Source organism: Protobothrops mucrosquamatus, unplaced genomic scaffold (genome assembly GCF_001527695.2).
Source record: "Protobothrops mucrosquamatus isolate PMUCROS unplaced genomic scaffold, P.Mucros_1.0 scaffold_220, whole genome shotgun sequence".
NCBI classification, from domain to species: Eukaryota; Metazoa; Chordata; class Lepidosauria; order Squamata; family Viperidae; genus Protobothrops; species Protobothrops mucrosquamatus.
The window spans coordinates 184,571-211,921 of record NW_015386296.1 but is presented as its reverse complement, the minus strand read 5'-3'; the positions used below and the strand labels follow the sequence as shown (position 1 = coordinate 211,921).

General features: G+C 43.2%; 3 protein-coding genes across 4 annotated transcripts; all 3 read right to left on the bottom strand.

Moving 5' to 3' along the window:
• On the bottom strand, positions 1-26,746 carry LOC114923545 (membrane-spanning 4-domains subfamily A member 4A-like). Its single transcript, XM_029286637.1, has 6 exons — positions 26,631-26,746; positions 24,304-24,411; positions 22,775-22,831; positions 1,598-1,768; positions 641-760; positions 1-81 (listed from the first exon to the last, which is right to left on the bottom strand). Exons 1-6 carry the CDS (start codon positions 26,736-26,738, stop codon positions 1-3), a joined length of 645 nt encoding a protein of 214 aa, XP_029142470.1. The 5' UTR covers positions 26,739-26,746.
• Positions 8,572-15,159, bottom strand: LOC107298707 (membrane-spanning 4-domains subfamily A member 4A). 2 transcript variants are annotated; one of them, XR_001549161.1, is made up of 7 exons: positions 15,025-15,159; positions 13,968-14,120; positions 13,512-13,628; positions 12,492-12,548; positions 11,780-11,786; positions 9,908-10,027; positions 8,572-9,269 (listed from the first exon to the last, which is right to left on the bottom strand). XR_001549161.1 is itself a non-coding variant. In XM_015828087.1 (7 exons), exons 2-7 carry the CDS (start codon positions 14,067-14,069, stop codon positions 9,189-9,191), a joined length of 636 nt encoding a protein of 211 aa, XP_015683573.1. In that variant the 5' UTR covers positions 14,070-14,120; positions 15,025-15,159; the 3' UTR covers positions 8,572-9,188. The 2 variants fall into 2 exon arrangements, 1 of the variants encoding a protein (XP_015683573.1); XM_015828087.1 differs by having other exon boundaries at positions 11,628-11,786.
• Positions 18,708-21,367, bottom strand: LOC107298721 (membrane-spanning 4-domains subfamily A member 4A). Its single transcript, XM_015828098.2, has 3 exons — positions 21,207-21,367; positions 20,214-20,333; positions 18,708-19,101 (listed from the first exon to the last, which is right to left on the bottom strand). The coding sequence occupies exons 1-3, from the start codon at positions 21,354-21,356 to the stop codon at positions 19,015-19,017; spliced, it is 357 nt and encodes a 118-aa protein (XP_015683584.1). The 5' UTR covers positions 21,357-21,367; the 3' UTR covers positions 18,708-19,014.
• Positions 26,747-27,351: the final 605 nt, after the last annotated feature.

Genomic DNA, 27,351 nt, shown 5'->3' with positions numbered 1-27,351 from the left:
TCAGGTGGATTCTGACTGTTTGCAGTCAACAGGTGAGTGTTCTGCACTGGCAGGAGTCTCATTCTGATAAATGATTACAACCTAAAGGGGGAAAAATGCAGGCTTTAAGGACATCTGCTGTGCGTACATTTCTCATTCCACAGCTCAGAGTACAAGTCCTTAGCTTTCCAACAGCCTATTGACTAAGTCTGTCCCTGTCTAGCACTACCTCTCTTTAAAGCAGCCACATCCTTTTCTGGTTTTGCATGGCTTCCCAAGTCACAGAAAGAGATGCAGCTGGTTCAAACCCTCCTGCACATTCCAAAGCATTTTTGGGGGATTCAATCCAAAGTCCCCTTGGACTGTGTTTACATTAGGCAGTACTTAATTGGATGGCGAGACTCATTCTTCTTCCTCTGTCAATCAAAGATGGAGGCTTGGTTCACTGAGATTTGTAAGGCGTTTTGTTTTCTTTATCACAATACGAAAATCTATCCACTGCTATTGATAATCCAGATCTGCAATGTAACATATCGTGGGAAGCCTAATAATTTTGTTCTTTTACAGCACTTAGTACAACATGTGAACTAGAACATAAGTTTATTGGCAAGCCAAAATCAATCTCCCTTGATTAACTACCGTTCTTCCTTTGGAATCTTACCGTTTCAGGGAAGGCATTTCGGCAAAGCATCTTACATCCAAAAGATGCAATGGAGATGGTGATGCAAAACTCCAGGAAGGTGAACACAGTAAGAATAATTATTATTCCATTCAAGATGTTCTACAGGTATCAATGAAGCAGAAAAGTAACATGTCATTTTCTATACATACAGATAATCACATTTATCTCCAATTGTACAATTATAAAGTAAGGAAGATGACAATGAGATATGCAGGATCTGTGGCCATGCAGGATCTGTGGCCTGGCCAAAAAAGGAAATGAAGGGTTTTTGAAGCCCAGAGCTATGAGATAATACTTGACTTGGAAATGGCTCAAGCCAACACCTCCCTAATTCACTGCTATTTAAGAAGGGGGGGAAGGGAGAGCCCAATCACTTGCAAGATTCTGTATTTACAGCCAATTTCAACCCAAGTAATTGTAGCCTTTATGCAGAATTCTGGGTAGTATAAGTAGCCCAAAATCAGAATGGGACCTGTTAAAACCATTTAGTTTTGTCAGACTACACAAAAGCTGCAATCCATAGTTCTGTCAAAAAAAAAAAAGTTAGGATTTGATGGGGGGAAAAGTCAAATGCAAACCACAACAGCACAATGCTCTGGCCAGATTTTTTTTTATGCCACACATAAAAAATCTGGCAAAAATCTGATTGCACTATCACAGCCACTATCTTGAATGCTGGGCCATGCCCAAAGACAGCCCCTTGTTGCAACTGCTTTGAAAAGTTGGGCAAAATAAAATATAAGAGACCAAATTCTAGAAATCCCAAGGCAAAATTCGTGGCCCTCCTTTCCATAGCTAAAACTCTGTTTGGGACATGTTTTTGACCCCACCACATTCTCCAAAGAATTATACCATCAGCTAGAGATCTCCATGACCTCCCTTCTCTGCTTTGTTCAATCAACCTTACAAAGGAATTCTGGGAAGCCACAAACTTACAAAAGAGGACATCATAGTTTCGTAACATTTTTCCTTAGCTTCAGTATCATCATGATTGCAAAGATGCCTGACATAGAATACTAAGTTGTAGCTGAGGGTTACAAACAAGCATATGATGCCAATGCCAGCTGCAATGCTACTTATCACATTCATTGCCAGCATGCCTTTCACCTAAAAGGGAGAAAATAAATTAATAAAACAAATACACAGAGACACTGTGTTGCAACCCAGATTTTGGGTTTGCTTTAGCTAGAAAAAGTGAGGCTTAAACAGTGAGGAAAAAAATATTTGATCTCCTGCTGATTTTGTACGTTTGCCCACAGGCAAAGAAATGATCAGTCTATAATTTTAATGGTAGGTTTATTTTAACAAGGAGAGACAGAATAATACCAAAAACAAAATCCAGAAAAACGCATTTCAAAAAAGTTATAAATTGATTTGCATTTTAATGAGTGAAATAAGTATTTGATCCCTTTGCAAAACATGACTTAGAACTTGGTGGCAAAATCCTTGTTGGTAATCACAGAGGTCAGACGTTTCCTGTAGTTGGCCACCAGGTTTGCACACATCTCAGGGGGGATTTTTGTCCCACTCCTCTTTGCAGATTCTCTCCAAGTCATTAAGGTTTCAAGGCTGATGTTTGGCAGCTCGAATCTTCAGTTCCCTCCACAGATTTTCTATGGGATTAAAGCAATGGTGGGATTCAAATATGTGAGCAATCAGTTCCACTTCCGGAAGTCCATTCTGGGCTGGGCAACAAAAAATTAGCTACCGGTTCTGCCGAAGTGGTGCAAACCGGCTGAATCCCACCACTGGATTAAGGTCTGGAGACTGGCTAGGCCACTCCAGGACCTTAATGTGCTTCTTCTTGAGCCTCTCCTTTGTTTCCTTGGCGCTGGAATACCCATCCACGACCCATTTTCAATGCCCTGGCTGAGAGAAGGAGGTTCTCACTCAAGATTTGACGGTACATGGCCCCGTCCATTGTCCCTTTGATGCGGTGAAGTTGTCCTGTCCCCTTAGCATAAAAACACCCCCAAAGCATAATGTTTCCAGCTCTATGTTTGACGATGGGGATGGTATTCTTGGGGTCATAGGCAGCATTCCTCCTCCTCCAAACCACAGCAAGTTGAGTTGATGCCAAAGAGCTTGATTTTGGCCCCACCTGACCACAACACTTTCACCCAGTTCTCCTCTGAATCATTCAGATATTCATTAGCAAACTTCAGACAGGCCTGTACATGGGCTTTCTTGAGCAGGGGGACCTTTCGGGCACTGCAAGATTTCAGTCCTTCACGGCATAGTGTGTTACCAATTGTTTTCTTGGTCCCAGCTGCCTTGAGATCATTGACAAGATCCTCCTGTGTAGTTCTGTGCTGATTCCTCACCATTCTCATGATCACTGAAACTCCACGAGGTGAGATCTTGCATGGAGCACCAGACCGAGGGAGATTGACAGTTATTTTGTGTTTCTTCCATTTGCAAATAATTGCACCAATTGTTGTCACCTTCTCACCAAGTTGCTTGATGATAGTCTTGTAGCCCATTCCAGCCTTGTGTAGGTCTACAATCTTGTTCCTGACATCCTTGGACAGCTCTTTGGTCTTGGCCATGGTAGAGAGTTGGGAATCTGATTGATTGCTTCTGTGGACAGGTGTCTTTTATACAGGTAACAAGCTGAGATTAGGAGCACTCCCTTTAATAATCTCAGCTCATTACCTGTATAAAAGACACCTGGGAGCCAGAAATCTTGCTGATTGATAGGGGATCAAATACTTATTTCTCTCATTAAAATGCAAATCAACTTGTAACTTTTTTGAAATGCATTTTTCTGGATTTTTTTGTTGTTATTTTGTCTTTCACTGTTAAAATAAACCTATCATTAAAATCATAGACTGATCACTTCTTTGTCAGTGGGCAAACAAAATCAGCAGGGGATCAAATAATTTTTTTCCTTACAAAAGATCTGCAGCTTTCAAAAAGGGAACTTGGAGGGGAATTTGGAGGGGAGGCTTAAATAACAAGCCACAATCATCATGATGCTCCATTTGATGTTAGTGATCCAGAAACATCAGAAATCCATCAAGCTCATGATTGGTAATCCAATGGGTTGTAGCTCTTCAGAAGAGAGACTTTCTCAATCTTTGCTGAAGAGGGTGGAGGATCATGGCCAGGACCCCAGAGATGGAGGGTTTCCCATTAAGCCATGGGCTTTACTTGTCTCAATGTTAGTTACCAGAAGGATCTTGGGATTCCGAGCCGCTGCCACAGCTAAAGATCCAGAGATGATGTACTGGAAAAGAAGGAAAAGCCAATCAACCAGCATGGCTCCATCCCCAGAGAACCAGATTGACAGTATAGACCAGGCATGTCAAACTCGTGACGTCACATGACGTTGCGCAACATATCGGGCCGGTTTTGCCATTGCCGGAAATGGGGTGGGCGCAGGTTCCATGTGACGCACCCGGCCCATGGGCCAGCAGTTTGACACCCCTGGTATAGACCCATAATCTCTCTCTCACCTGAAATTGCTCCCTACGGTTCTCTGATCATCTTTTGTACTGAACCCCAACCAACTTTTCCTACTCCTGTTGAAGAGGCATTGCAGCCAGAAGCTACATTCATAGAACTTTTGGGCAACACAATTCGGAATGAGTGTTCAACATTTTCCCCATGGTGCTATGGCAAGGACCGCAGCTCTTCAGATGCTGCGAACTATGCTCAGCCTCATGGTGCAAGTTGAATGAAGCCGCTAGGAACCATAGCCATGGAATGGCCACTGGTATCAGAATGGTTATACAGGCAAGTCTCCAACCGCCACAGTTGGGATGGAACTCTCTTACAAATTGGTACAGTCCTTCAATGTGTTGCCATGTGACCATGCTGACTTGCACCATCGGTTCTCTATGTGGTCATTAAGCAAATGGCACACAGTCCTTAAGCCCAAATTCAGGTGACTGTGACCTGCGACCTCCTGCTGGTTTCCCCATTGACTTCTGCTTCTCAGAAGCCAGCTGTGAAGGTTGGTAATGGGGGCCACAGGCTGATGAAGTGAATGTAAACAGAGGCCAGCTGCCAAGTGAGCAAATTGTGACCAAGCCCTTTAGTGAGAACTGCATACAAAAAGAGCCAACGAGGTTAGTTCTATTAATATTGATAATCTCTGAGTTCAGTGATTTTCTGAAATTTGGAGAACAGACATGTCAAAAAATGGAACTAGCCAAGTGATCCCTTTCCTAAAGCAAAGCCTAAGAAACCAACAGCTACTAAATTACAGCTCAAAGCATCCTTCAGCAAAGGGCAGTTTGCCCTGTGGCTGCAATTATGTGCAGTTCAACCTCTGGATCCCCAGATGTTCAGTTGACTTTTTAAATACAACATGATGTAGAATTACCAAGATTCCGCTCCAATAGGGTATCGCTATAAAGATGTAGCATATCAAATGATCCTCAGCGATGTTGATCAGGATCCCAAAAATGATTCCAATAATTCCTATGAATATCTGGGTGATCTGCAAACAGGGTCAGAAACAATTTCAGTTACAATTCACACTGCACAATCAGATCAACAGGACAGGACAGCAGGGGAAACAAAACACATGACATACACTGTTAATTTAGATTTTATCCCCTCCCTTCTAATCTAAAGGACTTGCAACTTTATTCTTTCTTCATGTCATCTCAGCCAGTAGGATGCACTACAACAAGCAATTTCCTCCTTCTTCAAGCATAGATATTCTTACTTTCAACACTTTTTCTTATATTTATAAAGATTTTTTAAAAAGGAAGATACTGTAAATACTAAGAGAAGGGATTTGTTTCTATTGATTTTATTTTTCTAGACCTCATGCTACAGGCCTCAAGATTACCTTAACGGAGACAGGTTATAAAGTTTGTAGATGTTACATTATCTGGTCAGAATAACAAATGTTTCAAGAATGTTCATATGTGCACAACAGAGAATCCTCATGATACTATTGCAACAGAATAGGATGGATGGATAACCTTTATTTTCATTTTTTCCTGTGGGCACAACAGCACACATTAAAAATGAAATTTAGTTGCTTGCTCTCAAAGTGTACACATACATAACACACATATAAAACATACTATATACAACATATGTATAGACCTACTCCCTTACATGTAAGTAACATATAAATATGAATCATTTCTAATTTCTAAAAAGAGAGGCACCGTCATTCCGCTCATCTCCATACTCACCCCCAGGGCCAGAGGTTCGCCCTGGTAAAACTTCTTCACTGGGATGGGAAGATTGGCGGTCTGAGCAGTGGAAGGCAAGGACTCTGGGCCCCTGATCACAGGAAAATCCATGCTGGGCTCTGCAAGAAGGGCGGCTCCTTTAGGCCAGCAAATTTAGCAATGCTGGGGACCATAGAAAGGAAGGAAAAAGACAGAGGACGTATAAAAGATACATTCCCTGCCTTTTAATTTCCCATTCCCCAATGTTTTATTCTGCCTCAATAAGCCTAGGGGGAAAAAAGCTTGCAGCAGAGCTTCAAGACTTCCTAGGACAGAAATCCCCAACCTTTTGGGCACCAGGGACCGGTGCCATGGAGAAAGGTTTTTCCTGGACCAGAGAGGGTGTGGTTTTGAATACTGCCTGCATCCCGAGGATGGAGCTTTGCTTGTTTGTGCGACCCTCTTGCTGGCATGCTGCGGACTGGTGCTGGTCCACGGACCAGGGGTTGGGGACCCCTGTCCTAAGGCTGCTGGGTCCCCTTTCGCCATTCGCCAAGAGTTTCTCCACTTTCGACATCGCAGCACTTCAAAGAGGCTGAACCGCCCCAATCCACCCCTAGGACGGATTGCCGTTCCTGGGACCCCAGTTGGATTCACTTAAGGGCCGTACCTTAATTCACCTGCTGTCGAGGCACAGGACCCGCTGCTGAACCAAAACCCAACGGAGTTGGAAACACGCAGATGCTAAGCAAACAAAACAAAACAAAACAAAAACCAACAACTCAAATGTCATCGATCTTAAAATCCCCGAAGGCTGCTGCATCGCCTCAGCGCAGCTTCTGCCTTCGGACAAAGGCGTCGAGTCTGCAGGGCCAGCCTGAAGCCCCGCCCGCGCCTCGCCTAACGCGCCGGGCCATCACCTCGGTTGCCGAAACGGGGGATGCGAAGCCGGGAAACGGGATTCTCTGCAACCTCGACAGAAAGCTGTGGACTCGTGGACTTCAGCTCCCAGAGTTCCTCAGCCAGCATGGCATAGAATTCTGGCTGAGGAATTCTGGGAGCTGAAGTCCACAAGTCTTAAAGCTGTCGCGGTTGCAGATCCCTCCTCTACAAGGCAACGCGCGGTGGTCAAACAGCCCCCCCCCCGCCCAGACGGCCTCCCCGCGCTCTCCGGCCGCGCAGCAGCTCCCTTCCCTTCCCTTCCCTGCCTCCCGCGGGTCTGGAAGGAGGAAGGGGAGGTTGAGAGGGCCAAATCCCTCGCCCGCCCTTCGGGCCGAGGCTGGCCCACTCGCTCCCACTCGGGTCGGCGACCCTCCGTCCCCCCCCCCGCCTCAGCTCCCCCGCGGGCTCCAGCGTTTTCCGAAGGAGGGCGGAGGTGAGTCGGAAAGGCGGTCCCCGTTCCAGCCCTTTTTTGCCCTTGCAGTCGCGGGCCAATGGGTCCCTCATTGCCGCGAGTTCGGTTTCCTCCAGCGCCACGTTGTCTTCTTCTTCTTCTTCTTCTTCTTCCCAGGCCCACTTTGGCTTCCACGGAGGGAACTAGCACGGCTTGCCCCAAGCCCTGTGCCTGAGACGGTAAGGGCTCCTGCTGGGGAAATGGGCGGGTTCTCTCGGAAGTTGCTTGGTGATTTCCAGCTACCAGCAACGGTCCCTGCACATCTGGAGTTTGGTACCCTGAGAAATCTCCTCGGGATGCTTCAGCAAAGAAGCTGCTGCGGAAAACAGATTCTCTGCAGCCAAAAGGTTTGATTCATACAGCGCATCGAGGTCTCATTTGCTTACCCCACGGTTTGTTGAATAAGCCACCATAGTCTGAATTAACATATTGAGCTAAACCATAAACCAAGACTTACAAAAAAAAACTCTGGTCAACTTGTCTAAATAAAAAGCGTCTGTCAGAAAGCTGAAAAAATGTGTCTCACTCTACAGCAGAGGCCCCCAACCGTTTGGGCCCCAGGGACCGGTTACGTGGGGAGAGGTTTTTCCATGGACAGGAGGGGGCGTGCTTTCGCGTGCTGCTTGCATCTCGTGGATGGGGCTTTGCTTGTTTGCGCCGCCCGGTTTCAGGCATGCCGCAGACCGGGGGTTGGGAACCCTTGGTATAGGGTTTTCCTGCCTGAGCATGGGGTTGGACTAGATGACTTCCAAGGTCCCTTCCAAATTATTATTATTATTATTATTATTATTATTATTATTATTATTATTATTATTATTATTATTATTATTATTATTATTATTATTATTATTATTATTATTATTTATTCATCGCACAATCAGCCAGTTGTTCAGACTGGATTTGGCATTTTTGTCTACCTATCGAGTCCTTCCCAAGGACCTGGGATAGGCAGATGTGGATGTTTGCTAATGGTGAATTTGTCAATGCCTATAGTGTTCAAGTGATGCTCCAGTTGTTTTGGGAGAGAGTATCCCAAACAATGAGATGCACACACATACACCCCTATGACCCTCTTAATTTCTGTGGAATTTAGAGAAAATAAAAACAGCAAGCAATGTGTGCTCAGCAGTTTATTATTATTAGTCTGGAGTGCAGTCTTGCCTAAAATAAAAGAGTGAGATAAGCTGGATGGGCAGAAGGCAGGCAAGGAAACAAGTTTTGTCTTCTGTATCAGTTTGTATCCTGTCTTTATTATATTTATAAATGATTTAAGGCAGCAAATATAGCTAATATTCCTTCCTCTTCCTGCTTTCCCCACAACAACCCTATGAAATTAGTTGGGCTGAGAGAGGGACTGGCCCAGAGTCGCCCAGCTGGCTTTTCTTTATAAGGCGGGACTAGAACTCACAGTCTCCTGGTATCTTAACCACTAGAACAAACAAGTTAAAATTTTAAATTATGGCTATAAATTTGACTCTTTATTTTTCACTGGAATATACGGCTGCTGAGCCTTTTATATGAAGTCTTCCCAGGGTCACTGTTACATCCCACAAATCAAATTCTGGAGTGTGTTGCAAGCATTAGATGATTTCACACAACTAGCATAATTTGTTGTATAAGTGTAGCTGAGTGCAAAAAAATATTTTCCTAAGTTCTGTTGAAGTAAGCTTTGGACTTTGCTTAATCTGTGACACAGCCATTGTAAAGTGGAAACTATAGCTTATCCATAATGTGTTGTATAAACTCAACCAATTGTGCATTTTCCAACAGCAAAACATAATAAGGTTGGTACAAGGTGCCAACCAGTTCACAGAGACATGTCTTAACCAGCAATCAAGAATATTCACGTTCTCTAGATCTTTTACACATGGTGTTTTGCTTAGCCCACTAAATATTTTAGGTTCCACTGAGTAAAAAGTCCCATCCAAATCCTTAAAAAACTCAATTTTGCAGGAGCCAATGTGGTCCAGAATAGCTGCCAAGAAGGGAAAGCAACTCAAGGGAACTCTGGCTGTTTGCAGTCGATGGGTGGATGTTCAACACTGGCAGGAGTCACATTCTGATAAATGACGACAACCTAAAGAAACATATAATGAGATTTTAAGCCACTTGTTTGCGTGCATTTCTCATTCCACAGTTCAGAATAGAAATTCTCAGCTTGCCAACAGCTTCTTGAATGCTTCTGTCTCTTCTTGTTTCAAATAAGGCTCTGAAGCACTTTTGATTCCTTTGCCAAGAGGAATCTGGATAAAGACATCATTTTCTCTCTTTAAAGCAACTGCATCCTTTTCTGGTTTTACATGGGAAAAAATGCTTTATATGCTCTCACACATTTTGGGGATTCTACCTGAAGTGTTGCCTGGACTGTGTGCAGATGAGGTGGTACTTATTGTTAATTTTATTATTATCAAACTCATTTGCTACCCATCTTCCGGTCTAAGGCAACTCTGAGCAAGTCTTAGTTAGAGATGAAGGTTGAGCTCACTGAGATACGTAAGGTACTTTGTTTCCTTTAGGTTTATCACAATGTGAGAATCAACCATAATCTGGGATTTGCAACATAGCATATTGTGTGAAGCCAAATGATTGTTTTGTTTCTTTTACAGCACACTTAGTACAATGTATGAGCTACCCTAGAAACTAAGCTTATTGGCCAGCATTTGTTTCTGAATCTGCTTCCCTTGATTAACTACCCTTCTTCCTTTGGAATCTTACCGTTTCAGTGAGGGTATTTCGGCAAAGCATTTTACAGCCAAATGATGCGACAGAGATGGTGATGCAAAACTCCAGGATGTTGAACATAATAAGAATAGCCAAAATTCCATTAATGATATTCTATCAATGAAGCAGAAGAGAAACATATCTTTTTTTATAAGTAGAGATAGGCATATGTATCTCCAGTTCTAGAGTAAGGAAGATGACCTGGATTAGATATGTAGGCTCTGTTTTGCCTGGGCAAAAGGGAAGATGAAGTGTTTTTTTTAAGTCGAGAGCAATTAAATAGTTCAAGAGTAGCTCAGGTCAACACCTACAGTAGTGGCCAAAATTGTGGAAAACTTTTGGGAAAAGTGTACAGTAGAAATGCCACCTTTGGTTAAGTTTCCACCAATTTTTCTTATAATTTCTTTATAACTGTAGCCTTATTCACTTAATAATACTATTTTATATTGCTTTCTGGGCAACCAGTCAACTCTTTGGACCATTACTTTAGTTTTATTACGTTTTATAAGCTCAATAAATGAAAGAACACAAAAAAACCCAACCAACTTGATAGCGATCACATAACACACTGACAAATGTCCTCCTCTCAGCTTCAATACATGACATCAATAACTGAATCCTACTGTGATCTGATTGGCTCATTGACAAAACAAGATGACACCTGATTGGCTCTCTAAACACTCATGCTCATTGGCTACAATCAGATGAAGGAAAGGTACCTGATATCAACCTAAGCACGTTATGCTTCCTTTTTCTGGTTATTTGGCTATACCTTTTCATAAAATATAGTACAGATAATTGAACAAACTTTGTTGCATTACATTCTTGATTAAATTATCTTTCCATTGATATATACTTTTATGGTACTACTCCAAAAAAAGTGGTGTTATTAGCCATCAAACCTCAAAAATACACTTTTCCCAAAAGGTTTCCACAATTTTAGCCACTACTGTAATTCAGGGAGGAGAGACAGCCCAAACAGCAGTGCAAGTTTCTGTTATTACAGCCAATTTCAATAACAGTAGTAGTAGCTTTCCTGCAGAGATGGTTTACAGGTCAGTTCTACCCAGGGTTTTTTTTCTCATAGAACGCCCAGAATGGAGTTCCGGCACTTTTTTGGATGGAACCTTGTAGGGTAGGCAAGGCGGGTTGTATGACATGTGTGAGTTCCGACACCTTTTTTTTTTTTTCACAAAAAAGGAACTGGTTCTACCTCATCAGACTGACTAATACATCCTAAGAAGCATAGCTAGCACCTAGTCAAGGTCGGACCTGTTGAAACCATCTAGTTTGGTCGTAGTCCACACAACAAAAACTGCAAACTACATTTTTGTGAAAATAAGAGTTAACATTTGATCAAAAAAAAGTGAAATGCCAGGCACAACAATTCCATTAAAACTCTGGCAAAACTTTGGCTGCACTGATATAGCTGCCATTTTAATTCTTGCCCATGCCTTGAAGACATCACTCTTGAAGCTGTTCTGAAAAGATTGGGAGAAAGAAAATTAGAGCAGGCCAAACTCTTGAAACCCCCAAGACAACATTTCTGTCCCTCCATTCCATGGTTAAAACTCTGTTTGAGAGATATTTTTGACCCCACCATGTCCCTCCAAAGATTTGCATGTCCAGCTAAAGGTCACCATGAGCTCCCTTTGCCTTCCCTGTCCTATTGAAGCCAACTTTTTAGAGGAATTCTGGAAGGTCACAGACTTACAAGAGTTTCATAACACTTTTCCATATAATTGTGTTGAAATTCACGGCAAGGATATATGAAATTATATGAAAAACGGGTGGTGATACTGAAAGACAGGAATATGATGCCAATACCAGCTGATACAGCACTTATCACATTCATTGCCAGCGCACCTTGCACCTAGGAGGAATAAAATAAATTAACATACAAAAATGGGCGCACACATATGAAGAGATTCAGCTGGCTTTGCGCTCTGAATTTGCTTGAGACTTTTACTCTCTACACCAGGGGTTCCCAACTGGGGGTGCTCGCAACCCCTGGGGGGGAAGACGATATTCCAGAGGGTGCAAAAACTTGGGTTTAGAAGTTTCAAAATTATAGTATATATGCACAATTTTTTGTAAAGAGTGCGAGAATATATCAGAAGCGTTCTAGGGGTGCGGGGTATAGAACTGCTGCTCTACACCCTCAGATATGGCTAAATTCTTTTCATGTTGTTCTTAAGTAGTGCAATTGACTCATCTAATCAGAATATTCAATCAGAGATTGAGACAAAGAACCTCTTTGCCAAATGTTAGCATAAAATGACCCACAAAACACCTGGAGTTTCCAAAAAGGGAATCCAGGACATGAATTTGGAGTGGAGAGGGTCTTAAACAACAAGCCAGAATCATCATGATGCACCAATAGATGTTAATGATCCAGGAACATCATAAATCCACCAAGCTCCTGATTGGCAACCCAGGGCTTGTAGCTCTCCAGGGCTTCAGATGAGAGTTTTTTTCCAACTTTTCTTGAAGAAGGGGGAGATCATGGCCAAGATCCCAGAGATGGAGGGTTTCCGATTTAGCTATGTCATTCACTTGGGTCAAATGGGTTAATTACCAGAGGGATCTTGGGATTCCGAGCAGCTGCCACAGCTAAGGATCCAGAGATGATGTACTGGAAGAGAAAGAAAAGCAAGCGAACCACAATGGCTATATGCCCAGATAACAATATAGACCCATAATCTCTCCCACCTTAAATTCCTGCCTACTGTTCTCTGATTATCTGTTGTGCTGAAACTCAGTCAACATTCCCTATTCCAGTTGAAGATGCAGCTGATTTGAGGCATTAAAGAAAGGAGCTAAATTCACAGGCATTTTACTGTATGTAGCACTGCAGCAGTATTCAGCATTTTCCCCATGTTGTTATGGCAAGGACACAGCTCTCCAGAGGCTGTGAACAACTCTCAGACTCGGGAGTCAAGTTGAATGAAACCACTAGGAAGTGTAGCCCTGAATGGCAACAGATATTCAGAGTGATTATCTGGGCAGTCCTCACCCACCAAAATTGAATTGGGCAACTTGGTGTAGTTATTAAGTGTTATGTGACATGACTGTGTTGACTTATACGGACAGTTCCAGATGCAGTAATGGAGCAAATCAAATAAGTCATTAAGCACAAATTCACATGGGTGTGACTTGCAACCTCCTGCGATCGTAGCTTCCCCATTGACTTAACTTGTCAGAAGCCAATGGTGAAGGCTGGTGATCTGATGACCACGGGATGCTACAGCCACTGTAAATGCACACCAGTTGCCAAGCAACCAAATCGCAAACATGGGGACCTTGGAGACACTATGATGGCCAGATGTTTGAAAACAGGTCCCCCCCCTGCACATTGTGATTGCTGAATGAGCTGGTTGGTAAGTGAGGAAAGAGAGTCAATGTAGTTACTTCTATTAAGGTTTGTAATCTCTCAGTTCAGTGGTTTTCTGAAATAAGCCACAAACTGGAACTAGCCAATCTGCTGAACTATAGCATCCTTCAGCTAAGACTGGTTTGCCCTGAGGCTGCTGTGATGTGCATCTGGATCCCTGGTTGGGCTGTTGACCTTTTTAAACACACCATTATGTAAAATTACCAAGATGCCACTCCAATAAGCGATCTTTATAACACTATAGATGATGAAATAATCATTCATTATATCAAGCAGGATCCCAAAAATCATTCCTATGATTCCTATGAATATCTGTGTGATCTGGAAAGAGAGAGAGAGAGAAATCACAAGATCAGTGATAGTCAGAAGTTGGGAACCAACAAAATTCCAAATATCCCTGAACCAGGATTTTTTTGTTGTTTTAATTTTATTTTTCTAGGCCTCATGCTACAGCCCTCAAGACCACCTTCCCTTAAGGGGGAGGGGGTTATATACTTCTTAGCTGCTACATTACCTGGCCAATAAAACAAATGGATCAAGAACGTTCATATGTACAGTACATAGCAAAGAATCCTCCAAGTCCTATTGCAACAGAACAGGGGAGCAGGGGATTTGCCAAACCCGAGGAGGAATCGTCATTCCATTTCTCTCCATACTCACCCCCAGGGCCAGAGGTTCACCCTGATAAAATTTCTTCAATGGGACTGGAAGATCAGTCTGAGTGGGGGAAGGCAAGGACCCTGGGACCAGAGGAGCATGCATGCTGGGCTTTGCAAGAAGGGCGGCTCCTTTAGGTCAGCAAGGTCAGCAATGCTGGGGACCATAGAAAGGAAGGAAAAAGAGAGAGAATGTAGAAAAACATGATCCCCATCTTTCAATTTCCCATTCTCAAGTTTGACTTTGTATGCATTTGTCCTTAAGGCTTGGTCTTGTGCAGCCAGAATTAGTCCCTCCGTCTCTTTCTTCAACTTTCCTGTTCTTAGCCATTGCCAGGTCTCGTTATTATCTGCTTTCCCAGCTATTTTTTTTTTTAATGTACTGGCCATGTAGTGCTTTGTCTTCCCATGCCTCCATTCTGTTCTTCATTTGGTCTTTCTTGTAGGCCAGTTTGGTCTATTATTATTGTTGTTGTTGTTGTTGTTACTGTTATTATATTACTATTAAGATTATTAATCATTCCACAGTCAGCCAGATGATCAGTCTGGATTTGACATTTTTGTCTACCTATCAAATCCTTACCAAGGACTTGGGATAGGTAGATGTGGATGTTTGAATTGATGGTATTACAGATGTCCTTGCAGGATGGAAGCAGTTCCTGGTAAGGCTGCCTTTTGCAATTGACTAATGGCGAATTTGTCAATGCCAAAGGTGTTCAAGTGGTGCTCCAGCTGTTTTGGGATTGCACCTATTACCATTGGCACCGACAAATTCGCTATTATTATTATTATTATTATTATTATTATTATTATTATTATTATTATTATTATTATTATTATTATCATCATCATCATCATCATCATCATCATCATCATCAATATCAATATCAATATCATTATCATCATCATCATCAATCATTATTATCATTATTATCATGAAGGAAGACGGGGAGCGACCCCGCCGAGGTTGACCTATTCGCTCCCGTTCAGCTTGGCGCCCTCCAGCCTCTTATCTTCCCAGCATTGCCCGACGCCCACCCGGGAAGAGCAGGGTAACTCACCCAGCCGGAGTTTCAAGGAAAGACTGGCGTTCCGGCTCCTTTCCTCTCTCTTAGAGTTTGGCGAGCGACTGATAGCTGCGAGGGAGCAGAACGGGTTCTTCTCTAACGCTCGAGTTCAAAGGGGTTGCTGTTCTTCCTCTTCTTCCAAAACTCAGTTTTCACTTCCTTAGACCATTTCAGGGAACAGCCTAACTTGCACGAGCCTAATCTTTGCAGCTACAGAGACGTCACAGCATCTTGGAGCATATTTGTTTTTAAAGACTTCCAAACTTTTGTTTGCTGTAAAGAACGAGGGAGCTTGCTGGGGACGTTGCAGCCTGTGAAAATGTTTCCAAAATCACAACGCGGTTGCTGCTGCCTTCTAGTTTAGGAAAAATTAGCTTAAAGATTGCCCTGGGAGGCTTCTCTCCTTTGAACTGGCGTTCAGGACAGTCTCACCTTTTATAAACTGTCCTATTATGCTCTTCCTGGATGGTCTTCAGAAGTGCCAAGTGACCAAGAAAACGTGACGCATTTCTTTTAAATTCTAAGCAAGCCTTGTTTATGTTCATGCAGTACAGTATTTTGGAAAAGATGGAGAAAAGCTGCTTCGGAATACATGGGAATGTTAACGTGGTGCCTGTGTTTTTTCTCAGGATTATGGTGCAAGTCTGGGAAAAGATTCAGCTGCTTTAAAAAAAAATAGAGATAAGGGTCATCGTTTTCCCACTTACATATTGCAAAACATAGTTTTGGAATTAAATTGAAATCATTGGACAGCCCTGCTTGATATTATTTGCTTATCCCTCCCTCCCTTCCCTCCTTCCGTTTTGTAAAATAAATGGTTGAGATTTTTGTTGTCCAAACAGAGGAAACTTTATAAAGTTCTTTCTGGCTTCAGAGATTTCAACAAAAAACCATCTTGCCAGACCTCTTTCCCAACTCTTGATCTAAACGTTTCCCAATCGTTTTAAAGAAGAAATTCTCACAAAAGTGATTTTTGTGTGCACTGTTATTTGGCTATCTTTGCAAAACAAAGAACGATTTTCTGCTTAAAGAACAGAATTTAGGCAGAAATCCTTTATGTTATTCCCACTTCCCCTTTAGAAAAGCAGAAGGGGGAAATGACTGTGTGAATTGAAGAATTAAAAAAAAAGAGTTTTGCTTTAAAAAAATAAATGCTTCTAAGAACAACAGTGATGCAAATTGGAGTGTCTTGGTAAGGTTGGAATAAATAATTATACCATTTTAACTCTTTTTTTAAACTTACATCAGAAGCAATAAAAAAAAAAAATCCTGGAGTCCATCATAGACATAGATGTAAACCAGCTGAGAAGTTGGCTGGGCAAGTTGGCTACTTTCCCCAATTTTGTATATTATGTTTTTGTTTTCTGAAGCCCAGAATGATGTTTCAGTAAAGTGTTTTTGAATGTTGTAATGTTCTTATCTCCACCCCCTCCCCCCACCCCAGATGGTCAGCGGAGAGCTTGTAAGAGTGAACAGGAGTAAACTTTTGGTAAGTACATCTCCTCCTAGTCAAGAAAGCCCCAGAATCAGTTAATTTACCTCTGGAGCTGAATTAATCCTCCATGGTTCCAGCTTAGACAGCTTTAAAATAAATGATAAATTTGCTTTCTGTGGAGTAAATTTTACACTGGAATGCCACAATCTCCTTCAGGTGAGCATTTGCTGGGTTTTCATCGGCTACAGGGGCAAATTCTTTGAATATGTCTGATTTGCCTCTCATTGGAGTGATCCCATGTCCTCTGCCCACTTGCTGAATTGGGTAGAATACATAGGACCAGGAGAAGACAAGCAAGATAATCTTCAGGTTGAACATATGCAGATATATTGACATGAAAATCAATATAATCAGTGAATGATACCACTGAGTAGTTGAAGTTCATCTAACTCTGTGCATGAAGGGGTCTGCTTGGGAATCCATTGATGTCCTTAGGGGAAATGCCTTTTCATGTTATAATAATAATAATAATAATAATAATAACAACAACAACAACAACAACAATAACAACAGCAGCAGCAGCAGCAGCAACAAACAACAAAACAACAAACAACAGTAATAATAATAATTATTATTATAACGTTGGAAGGTACCTTGGAAGTCATTTAGTCCAACCCCCTGCTCAGGCAGGAAACCCTATACCATTTCGGACAAATGGCTGTCCAGTCTTTTCTTAAAAACTTCCAGTGTTGGAACATTCACCGCTTCTGGAGGCAGATTGCTCCACTGGTTAATTGTTCTAACTGTCAGGAAGTTTCTCCTTAGTTCTAGATTGCTTCTCTCCTTGATAAGTTTCCCTCCGTTGCTTCTGCCACACATCTGTTCCTGCCACACATCTGCCTCTCCATTGACCCAGGAACAGACCCACCGGGACTGTATTGGAGCACTTCTGACATTCCAAGACTTTTTAAAAGAAAGGATGCTTTTGAAAAGAGAATCAGACACAAAGCACCAGAGCCCCCAGAGCCCTCTTTATTTCCATGGAGTTCAGAGAAAATAAAAACGGCAAGCAACATATCCAGCGGTTTATTAAAGGTGTGGCCATGGCTAAAATAAACAGTAAGATAAATGGAGTGGCAGGAAACCAGCTTGTCTTCCAATAAAATTGGCTCATGAGTTATCATAGGAATATCATGGGGAAACTGTTGACTTACAATAGTTTGTTTAGGAACCATTACAAGGGCAGTGGGGAAAAAAATGACTTATGACCGTTTTTCACAATTACAAACATTGCAGCATCCCCACGGTCACGTGATCAAAAATCAGATGCTTGGCAACTGACTCGTATTTATGACGGTTGCAGTGTCCTGGAGTCAAGCGATCCCCTTTTGCGACCTTCTGAAAATCAATGGAGAAGCCAGACTCGCTAAAGAACCACGTTACTAACTTATCAACTGCAGTGATGCACTGAACAACTCTGGCAAGAAAAGTCGTAAAATGGGGCAAAGCTCCCCTAACAAATGTCTCACTTAGCAACAGAAATTTTGAGCTCAATTGTAGTCGTAAGTCGAGGAATACCTATATTTGGTTGCCCGGTTTTCTGTTTGAACAGTTCCCATGGAGACTGTTATATTCCACAAATCAACTTCTGAAATGTGTTACATTGGATGATTTCACACAACGGGCTTAATTTCTTTTCACAACTACAGGCCACACTAGGAAATACTATTTACTTTTTAAAGAAGGTGATTTCTGCATGCTTTTCAAAAAGCCTGCTTGGTTCTGGATCCTACTCAGTTCAAAAATGTACCTAACCTAAGTAAAATGCATTGAACCATGAACTAAAGACACTAAAGACAAACTAGCCCAGGTTAAAATTAACCAGGCATAGTTGCTGTGTGGATACACCCGAGTTTGTAATTGACCCGATAAGTTTCCTTTGTGAGCACTCACACTTTTTGCTGAGCCCTGTTGTGATGGCGTTTGATTTAGCCTGCTCTGGGACAAAGCCATTATGATCTAGAAATTATAGTTTATATGTAACATAGCAAGAGCACTTAGACTTACATACCGCTTCACAGTGCTTGACAGCCCTCTCTAAGCGGTTTACAGAGTCAGCATATTGCCCCCAACAATCTGGGCCCTCATTTTACCCACCTCAGAAGGATGGAAGGCTGAGTCAACTTTGAGCTGATGAGAATTGAACTGCTGGCAGTCGGCAGAATTATCCTGCAATGCTGCATTCTAACCCCTGTGTCACCACAGCTCTTGTTGTATAAACATGTTGTATAAACCCAGCCAACCGCATATTTTCCAACAGCAACCATAATTTGGTATAAAATGCCAGCCAGTTCACAAGTGATACTTTAGCCAGTAACAAAGAGCATTCACATCCTCAAGATCTTTTACAGATGGTCCTTTGCTTAGTCCATTAAGTCCTTTATGTTCCACTGATTAAAAAGTTCTGTGTAATTCCTTTAAAATGTTGAAGGCTCCCATCTGCAGGAGGCGAAAGCACTCTGGAACACTTGCTATGAAAGAAAAGCAATTCAAGGGTGAATTACTGGCTGTTTGCAGTCAAAGGGTGGGTGTTGTTCGGCATTAGCAGGTGTCACATTCTGATAAATGACCACAACCTAAAGAAATGGGAGATGGAGGTTTTAAGACCATTTGTTTTTGTACTTTTATTTTTATTGCATTGTAAGGCATGCATTTTGGATAGTGAAAGAATGGCATATCAATTTAATAAATAAAACAAATAAAATTAAATTTGTATCCATATATTTCTGATTCCACAGCTCAGAATAGAGGTCCTCAGCTTTCCAACAGCCTACTGACTGCTTCTGTTTGTCCTTGTTTCAAATAAAGCACTTCGATTCCATTCCGAAGGTGGAATCTGGATTCTCACTGGAGAATAAAGATAGCACTGCCCCTCTTTAAAGCAGCTGCACCCTTTTCCATTTTGCATGTCTGGAGCTGCCTCCCAAGTCCCTGAAAAAGATCCAGCTGCTTTAAAGACCTCAACACGGCTGCTGGGTTCAAGTTCCTACAGACTGCAAAGCAATTTTTGAATTTCACTTTGAAGTGCTGTCTGAATCATGTGTAGATTAGGTGGCACTTCATTGGGCAGGGGAAACCTTATATCCTCCCCTGCTAACTAGAGATAAAGGCTGAGCTCACTGAGTTTTCTAAGTTGGTTTGCTTTCTTTAGGTCTATTGCAATATGAGAATCTATCCACTAGTATTCATAATCCACGATTTGCAACATAGCATGGTGCCAGTTTGGTCTAGTCTAGTGGTTAAGCACTAGGCTAGAAAAATGGGACACCGTAAGTTCAAGTCTCATCTTAGCCATGAAAGCCAGCTGAGTGACTTCGGGCTAGTCTTACTAGCCCAACCCACCTCACAGGTTGTTGTGGGGAAGATAGGAGGAGAAAGGTGTATTTGATATGTTTGCCACCTTGAGTTATTTGTAAAGTAATAAAAGGTGGGAATGAATGAATGAATGAATGAATGAATGAATGAATGAATGAATGAATGAACGTTGTGTGAAGACCAATGATTACTTTGAGCACACTTAATACAACATGTAATCTAGCATCATATGTTGATTGGCTACTATCTTACTATTATTATTATATTCTGCTATTAACTGCTCATATGCTACTATTCTATATTATTCAACAAAGCATCAGAAAGCCCATGTTTCTGAATCCTTTTAACTACCCATCTTCCTTTGGAATCTTACCGTTTCAGCGAAGGGATCTCGGCAAAGCATGTTACAGCCAAAAGATGCTACTGAGATGGCGATGCAAAACTCCAGGATGGTGAACACAGTAAGAATAACCAATATTCCTTTACCGATATTCTACCAATGAAACAGAAAAGTAACATAGCCATTTTTATGCATACAGATAGGCACATATACAGTATCTCCAATTGTAGAGTGAGGAAGATGACCTGGATGAGGTATGCAGGGCTCTGTCTTGTCTGGGCAAAAAGAGGGATGAAGCATTTTTTTAAATTGAAAGTAATGAAATACTGTTTAAAAGTGGCTCAGGCAGACACCTCCCTAATTGACTGCAGTATACGAAGGGGGAAGAGGGACAGCCCAATCAGACTTGTAACAACAAGTTCGGTTGTTTACAGCCAATGTCTATAAAAATAGTTGGAGACTTCCTGAAGAATTGATTTCCTAGTCGAGTCTAGCTTGAGGGACTCACAAATACCTTCTGGGTATATAGTCCAGGTAGGACATGGTGAACCTATCAAATTTGGTCACAATCTACAAGCAAAAACTGCAACCCGGTTTTGTAAACAAAACAAAAAAAAAGATTTGGTCAAAAACGATCAAATGTAAGCCTCAACAATGGAATCAAAGCTCCAGCCAGGTTTGGGTTTTTTTTTCTATGTCACATATAAAATTCTGGCAAAACTTTGACTGTTCTCTTACTGCTTCAACTTGAATTCTTGGCTATGCCCTGTGGATGTGCTAATTGCAGCTGCTTTGAAAGGACTGGGAGGGAAAAACAAACAGAAGAAACAAACTTTAAAAGGCAACATTCCTGCCACTCCTTTCTATGGCTAAATCTCTTTGGGATAGATTTTTGACACCACAAACCCCAAAGTGTTACATCCCCACCCAGAGAACACCATGAGCTCCCTTCTTCTTCTCTGTCCTGTTGAAACCTGGTTCTCACTGATGGATCTTGGAAGGTCACAAACATATAAAAAAGCACACCTCGATTTCAGCACAATTTTCCTTAGTGTCATAACTATTATAGTTGCAGCTCCAGGCGAAATTAAATGGATGGATGGAGCCGAGTATGAAAGACAGGAGTACGATGCCAACACCAGCTGTAATGGCACTTATCACATTCATTGCCAGCATGCCTTTCACCTAGGAGGGACAAAATAAATTAATAAACACAAATACACACAAGCACAAACACATACAAGCACAGACACAGTGACTATAATGCAACCCAGATTTCTCCGAACAGAAGAGTTCAGGTGGATTTCAGTTTTGGATTTGCTTTAGCCAGAAAAAGTGAGGCTGGTACCCTCTACACTCTTGTAAGNTTCAGCCGGAACGCGGCGGAACTGCGTTCCGGCACCTTTTTCCGGGCCGGCCGCACCGGAAATAGCCCCTCCCACACCGGAAATAGCCCCTCCCAAATTTTACTTGCATTCCTGTTCTCTAAAGGGGCGGTCCTAGGGTTTGATGAGGGCGTGGCCAGGTTTGAGTTCCGCCACCTTTTCTCCGAGAAAAAAAGCCCTGCTTGTAAGAATGGCTCAGCTCCTTCGTACTCCTCTCCAGTGGTGCTGTTTGGACACACATTTGCATGCCAGATCCTCCACCTGATCACCGTGGAGGAAGAGAGACAGCTTCAAGATATTTGCTTCCATGGAAGCAACTGCTTCCACTAACTAGAACAAACATGTCAAACACAAGGCCCGGGGGCTGGATGTGGCCCGCAAAGTGGTTTCATGTGGCCCACGAAGCCATCCTGGAAACAGTGAGGGAACGGCCCCCGCTGCCTTGGCCCTGGCCCAGGCCAGCCGGGAGCCAAGTACAATTTTGTGGTGGCCATTTTTGCTGAAATGCATTCAGTCTTAGCTCCGCAAGGCTGTCTGGAAACAGCAAGGAACCAGCCCCTGCCGCGTCGGCCCCGCCCCCTGGGTGCATGCTGGGGAGGTGTCACCCTTTGTGAGGAATGAAGAAATGCACCATCGCCTGGAAGTGGCCAGGAAATGGCCCTCGCCTACTTCACATATCCGGCTTGATGGGCTCTGCCCTGGTCCCACCCCTTTCTGCCAGAGACCCTCAGATCTGTCCCACTCCTGCCCAGGCCCCCACAGGCACCCTTGACGTGAATGATGTAGAGCTGGCCACGCCCACCCAGTAGGCCACACCCACTCCATCCTCACCCACCCAGTAGGCCGCACCCACCCTGGTTACACACCCCCGCCCCCCCGAGGCCAACCGCAATGCTGATGCGACCCTCAATGAAATTGAGTTTAACACCCCTGAACTAGAATATTCAATCAGAGATGGAGACAAGGAACGTCTTTGCCAAAAAGTGGGAAAAAGAGATTTGCAAAAGACCTGCAGCTTCCCAAAAGGGCATTCAGGGGACAAGCTCTTAAACAAGAAGCCACAAGCATCACGATCCTCCATTTGATGTTAGTGATCCAGGAACATCAGAAGTCCCCCAAGCTCATGACTGGTAACCCAGTGGCTTGTAGCTCTTCAGATAAAAGGCTTTTAAAGCCATGGCCTTCGCTTCTCTCCAATGGCTTAATTACCAGAGGGATCTTTGGATTCCGAGCAGCTGCCACAGCTAAGGATCCAGAAATAACGTACTGAAAGAAAAGAGAAAGCAAATCAACCTTCTTGGCTCCATCCCCAGCGAACAAAAGTTACAGACTTCTCTCTTCCATCATAGGCCTATCATCTCTCTCCCACCTTAATTTGCTCCTTAAGTACTGACATTTTTTGTGCTGAACCTCAATCCAGTGGAAGATACAGTTGCCAGGAGCCACCTTCATAGAACTTTTGTACAACACATCATAGCAGTAGTCTTCAGCTGTGTGTCAGAACCCATTTCTTTGTTAGGGGGGATGGTTCTGTTCCTTTTCGGTTTCTTTCTGTGGGTTCTGTCATTCTCTGGCCATCTGGCTTACCTCTCGCTGCGGAAGGGAAAGGTGCGAAGACCCAACAACGTCTTGTCTTCACAGGCATGGGAACTCTGTTATCAGCTCCGTTCCCACAATGGACTTAACACCTGGGGATTGGCTCGTTTGAGCTGACCGGATGAACTATTGGGGTGAGGTTTGCTTGATGCTCCTTTAACCTATTGATCTGAGCAGGAAACCCTCAGATCCTGCCTTCTTTGCCTGCTATCAACTTCTCCTAATAAAAGTTCCTTTTGAAGTGAAAGTGTTCCAAAAGTCCTGCTTTTTTGGGATGAGGTTTTGAAGCAGGTCCTTACACTATGTCTCTATAATAATAAAAAAAAAAGCTCTCCAGATGCTGCAAACAACAATTCTCAGCCTCATGGTTCCCATAACGTGCAACCTCCTGCTGGCTTTCCCATTGATTTTGCTTCTCAGAAGCAGACTGTTAAAATCACAAAAGGCAATCATGTGTCACGGGATACTGCATTCCAGTTGCTGAGTGATTGAATCATGATCACATGACAATGGGGCCACTGGTCATCAGGACTGGTCATCAGTCCCCTTTGTTCAGCAACACTATAACTTCAAACAGTCATTGAATGTGGCGGTTGGTTGGTTAGTAAGAACTATTTATACCAGGGGTAGGCAACCTTGGCTCTTTTATGACTTTTATGGACTTCAACTCCCAGAATTCCTGAGCCAGCCATGCTGAGGGGAAAGGGAGAGGTTTCCATGCTGAGCCATGCTGGCTCAGGAATTCTGGGAGTTGAAGTCCACGAGTCATAAAAGAGCCAAGGATGCCTACCCCTGATCTATACAATAAGAGCCAAGGAGATTACTTCTATTAATTTTTGTAATCTCTTCAGAGGTTTTTCTGAAATTTGGAGACCAGGCATAAAACTAAAATGGAATTAAACAATTCAACAAGAATTAAACAATTCAACAAGAAAACTCAGCATCCAGATGTTAAACTGCACATCACAGCAGCCTCCTGGCCCACTGCTGAAGAACGCTTGGAGCTGTAGTTTAGCTGCTTTGGGTTTCTCCAAATCTTCTTACAGACTTTTTATTTCAGAGGCTGCTGTGATGTGCAGTTTAACATCTGGATGCTGAGTTTTCTTGTTGAATTGTTTAAACACACCATCATGTAAAATTACCAAGATTCCACCCCAATAGGGTATCTTTGTAAGGAAGACCGAATCATCAATTGCGTTGACCAGACTCGCAAAAGCTATTCCAGTGATTCCTAAGATTATCTGTGAGATCTGTAAACAGAGAAAAGTAATAATTTCAGTTTCAGCCATCACTTTCAACTCATACGCCACAACCAAACCAACAGAGCAGGAGGGCAGAGGGGCATGCCAAAGTGGGATTACATTGTATCCCATTGCCTCCCAAAACTTTAAACTTTATTGAAATAATACATTTTAAAGTGGGATATCTAACTATAAATGCCATTCACCTGCAGATACCTTTCCCACAATGTGGAGAACTAACAATCCTCCAGATGTCACTGAACTGCAACTCCCAGCCTCTGTCGGTGTTGACCACTGGTTTGGATGACTATTGTTCACCAACAGAACAATATTTGTTCTGTTCTCTGCACAACTTATTTCTTTCATGTCATCTTAGCTACTGGCTAGTAGGAGGCGCTATGCAATCAGTTTCCTCTATCTATGCCAGTGGTGACGAACCTATGGCACGTGTGCCAGAGGCGGCACTCAGAGCCCTCTCTGTGGGCACGCGCACCATGCCCTGGAGATGGCAACCGTCCCTCTTCAACCAGCCACCCGCTAACTCGCCGAGGTCCCACATGGCTGGATGCATCCCAGCACCTATGCTCTTGCTGGCTCTGTGTGCAGGGGCCAATGGTGTCAGGCAGCAGCCGCCTGGCCCCTGCCTCGCCTTGCCCTGTGACAATGGCACCCCCACCCTGCCTCGCCTTGCCTCGCCTCACTCCACAGGACGAGCCTCCTGCCTACCGCCCCACCTGCCAGAGACCCCCTGGATCTCCCCCAACCCTGCCCAGCCCCCACAGACGTCCCTCCCCACGAGCAACATTGAGGTGATCACGCCCACCTTGGCCACACCCACCCAATCTACCATGACCACCACAGCCACGCCCATCCAGTGGGCCATGCCCACCTGGCACCCGGCAATAAATAAGTGGGTTTTGGGTTGCAGTTTGGGCACTTGGTCTCTAAAAGGTTTGCCATCGCTGATCTATGCGGACTCATCAGGCACAGACATTTTCAAATTCAATACACTTTATAATATTCTGTCACTCATTCTTTTGTTTCAAATTTCAATAGATATTTTTACATTTTAGCAATTACATGTTCACAATTGTACCCAATTCTATTTCAAATTCAGTCATGCTCAGATGATTCAATTGTGGTCAGCATATAATGAATTTTAAGGGAGCATCTGTCCTTCCTGAAGGAAAAGGACAAATCCAGCTCTAGAGAAAGCCTGTCTGTGAGATCACGTGAAGTGTTAATACCACTTTACAATGCCTTGGTAAGGCCACACTTGGAATACTGCATCCAGTTTTGGTCACCATGATGTAAAAAAGATGTTGAGACTCTAGAAAGAGTACAGAGAAGAGCAACAAAGATGATTAGGGGACTGGAGGCTAAAGCATATAAGGAACGGTTGCTGGAATTGGGTATGTCTAGTTTAACGAAGAGAAGGATGAGGGGGGACATGATAGCAATGTTCCAATATCTCAGGGGCTGCCCCAAAGAAGAGGGAGTCAAGCTATTCCCCAAAGCACCTGAAGGCAGGACAAGAAGCAACGGATAGAAACTAATCAAGGAGAGAAGCAACCTAGAACTAAGGAGAAACTTCCTGACAATTAATCAGTGGAACAACCTGCCTCCAAAGCTGTGAATGCTCCAACACTGGAAGTTTTTAAGAAGAAACTGGACAGCCATTTGTCTGAAATGGTATAAAGTTTCCTGCCTAAGCAGGGGGTTGGACTAGATGACCTCCAGTGTCCCTTCCAACTTTTTATTATTATTATTATTATTATTATTATTATTATTATTATTATTATTATTATTGTTATTGTTGTTGTTGTTGTTGTTGTTGTTGTTGTTGTTGTTATTTCAGCAAGTCAGAGAGTGCAAGTATTATCTCTAGTCTAGTGGATGGAGACCTGTGTCAGACGAATCAGCTCATTTTGTGTCTCTCCACTCTTTTGCCCAATTGTTTTCTTGCTCTTGGAAGGAATGAGCCTGGGTGGCACTCCAGAAATACAATTCCCAGCATCCCCCACTGCAGCCATTAGAAATCATTTATTCACCTCGGAAGACCCAATCTTGCAAAATGGCAAGAAATTCAGTGACCAAACTAAACAGGAATGTCTATTGCCCTGATTTAATTGCCCTGCAAGGATGGGGACAGCTAGATTATCCTGCACTATATTCCAAGAGTCATTCCAAAGGAGAGGCACCATCATTCCACTCATCTCCGCACTCACCCCCAGGGCCACAGGTTCACCCTGATAAAACTTCTTCACTGGGACCAGATGATCAGGCTCAGTGGAGGAAGACAGGAAGCCTGCACCCATAACCCCGGGAGAATCCATGCTGGGCTTTCCAAAAAAGGGGTCCTTTAGGCCGGCCAAGTCAGCAATGATGGAGACCATGAAAAGGAACGGAAAAAAAGGGAACATATAAGAGACACCGTCCCCTTCCTCTAATTTGCCATTGCTCAATATTTAATGTCTGCATCAAGAAGCCTACAAGGCAGTGGTGGCGAACCTATGGCACGGGTGCCAGAGGCAGCACTCAGAGCCCTCTCTGTGGGCACGCGCGCCGTCGCCCCAGTCCTAGGCCGGGGAAAAAAAAATCTTGCAAAGTTGTAATTGATTGATTGAAGTTTTTAATCCCACCTAATCTGCCGTTACCACTGCAGCCATGCCCACCCAATTGGCCACACCCACTCAGCACTCAACGATGCATAAGTGGGTTTTGGGTTGCAGTTTGGGCACTCGGTCTCTAAAAGGTTCGCCATCACTGCTACAAGGGATGCGGTTTGCAGGTCCATATCACCATCCAAGGGGCTTCCTAAGCTGCTAGGGAAGCAACTTCCCAAGAGTTTCTTCACCCCTGACGGACATCAGCATTTCAAAGAGGCTGAACATCCCCAAATCCACCCTCTGCCATAGATTTACGGGACTTGTGTTGCATTGACGCAAC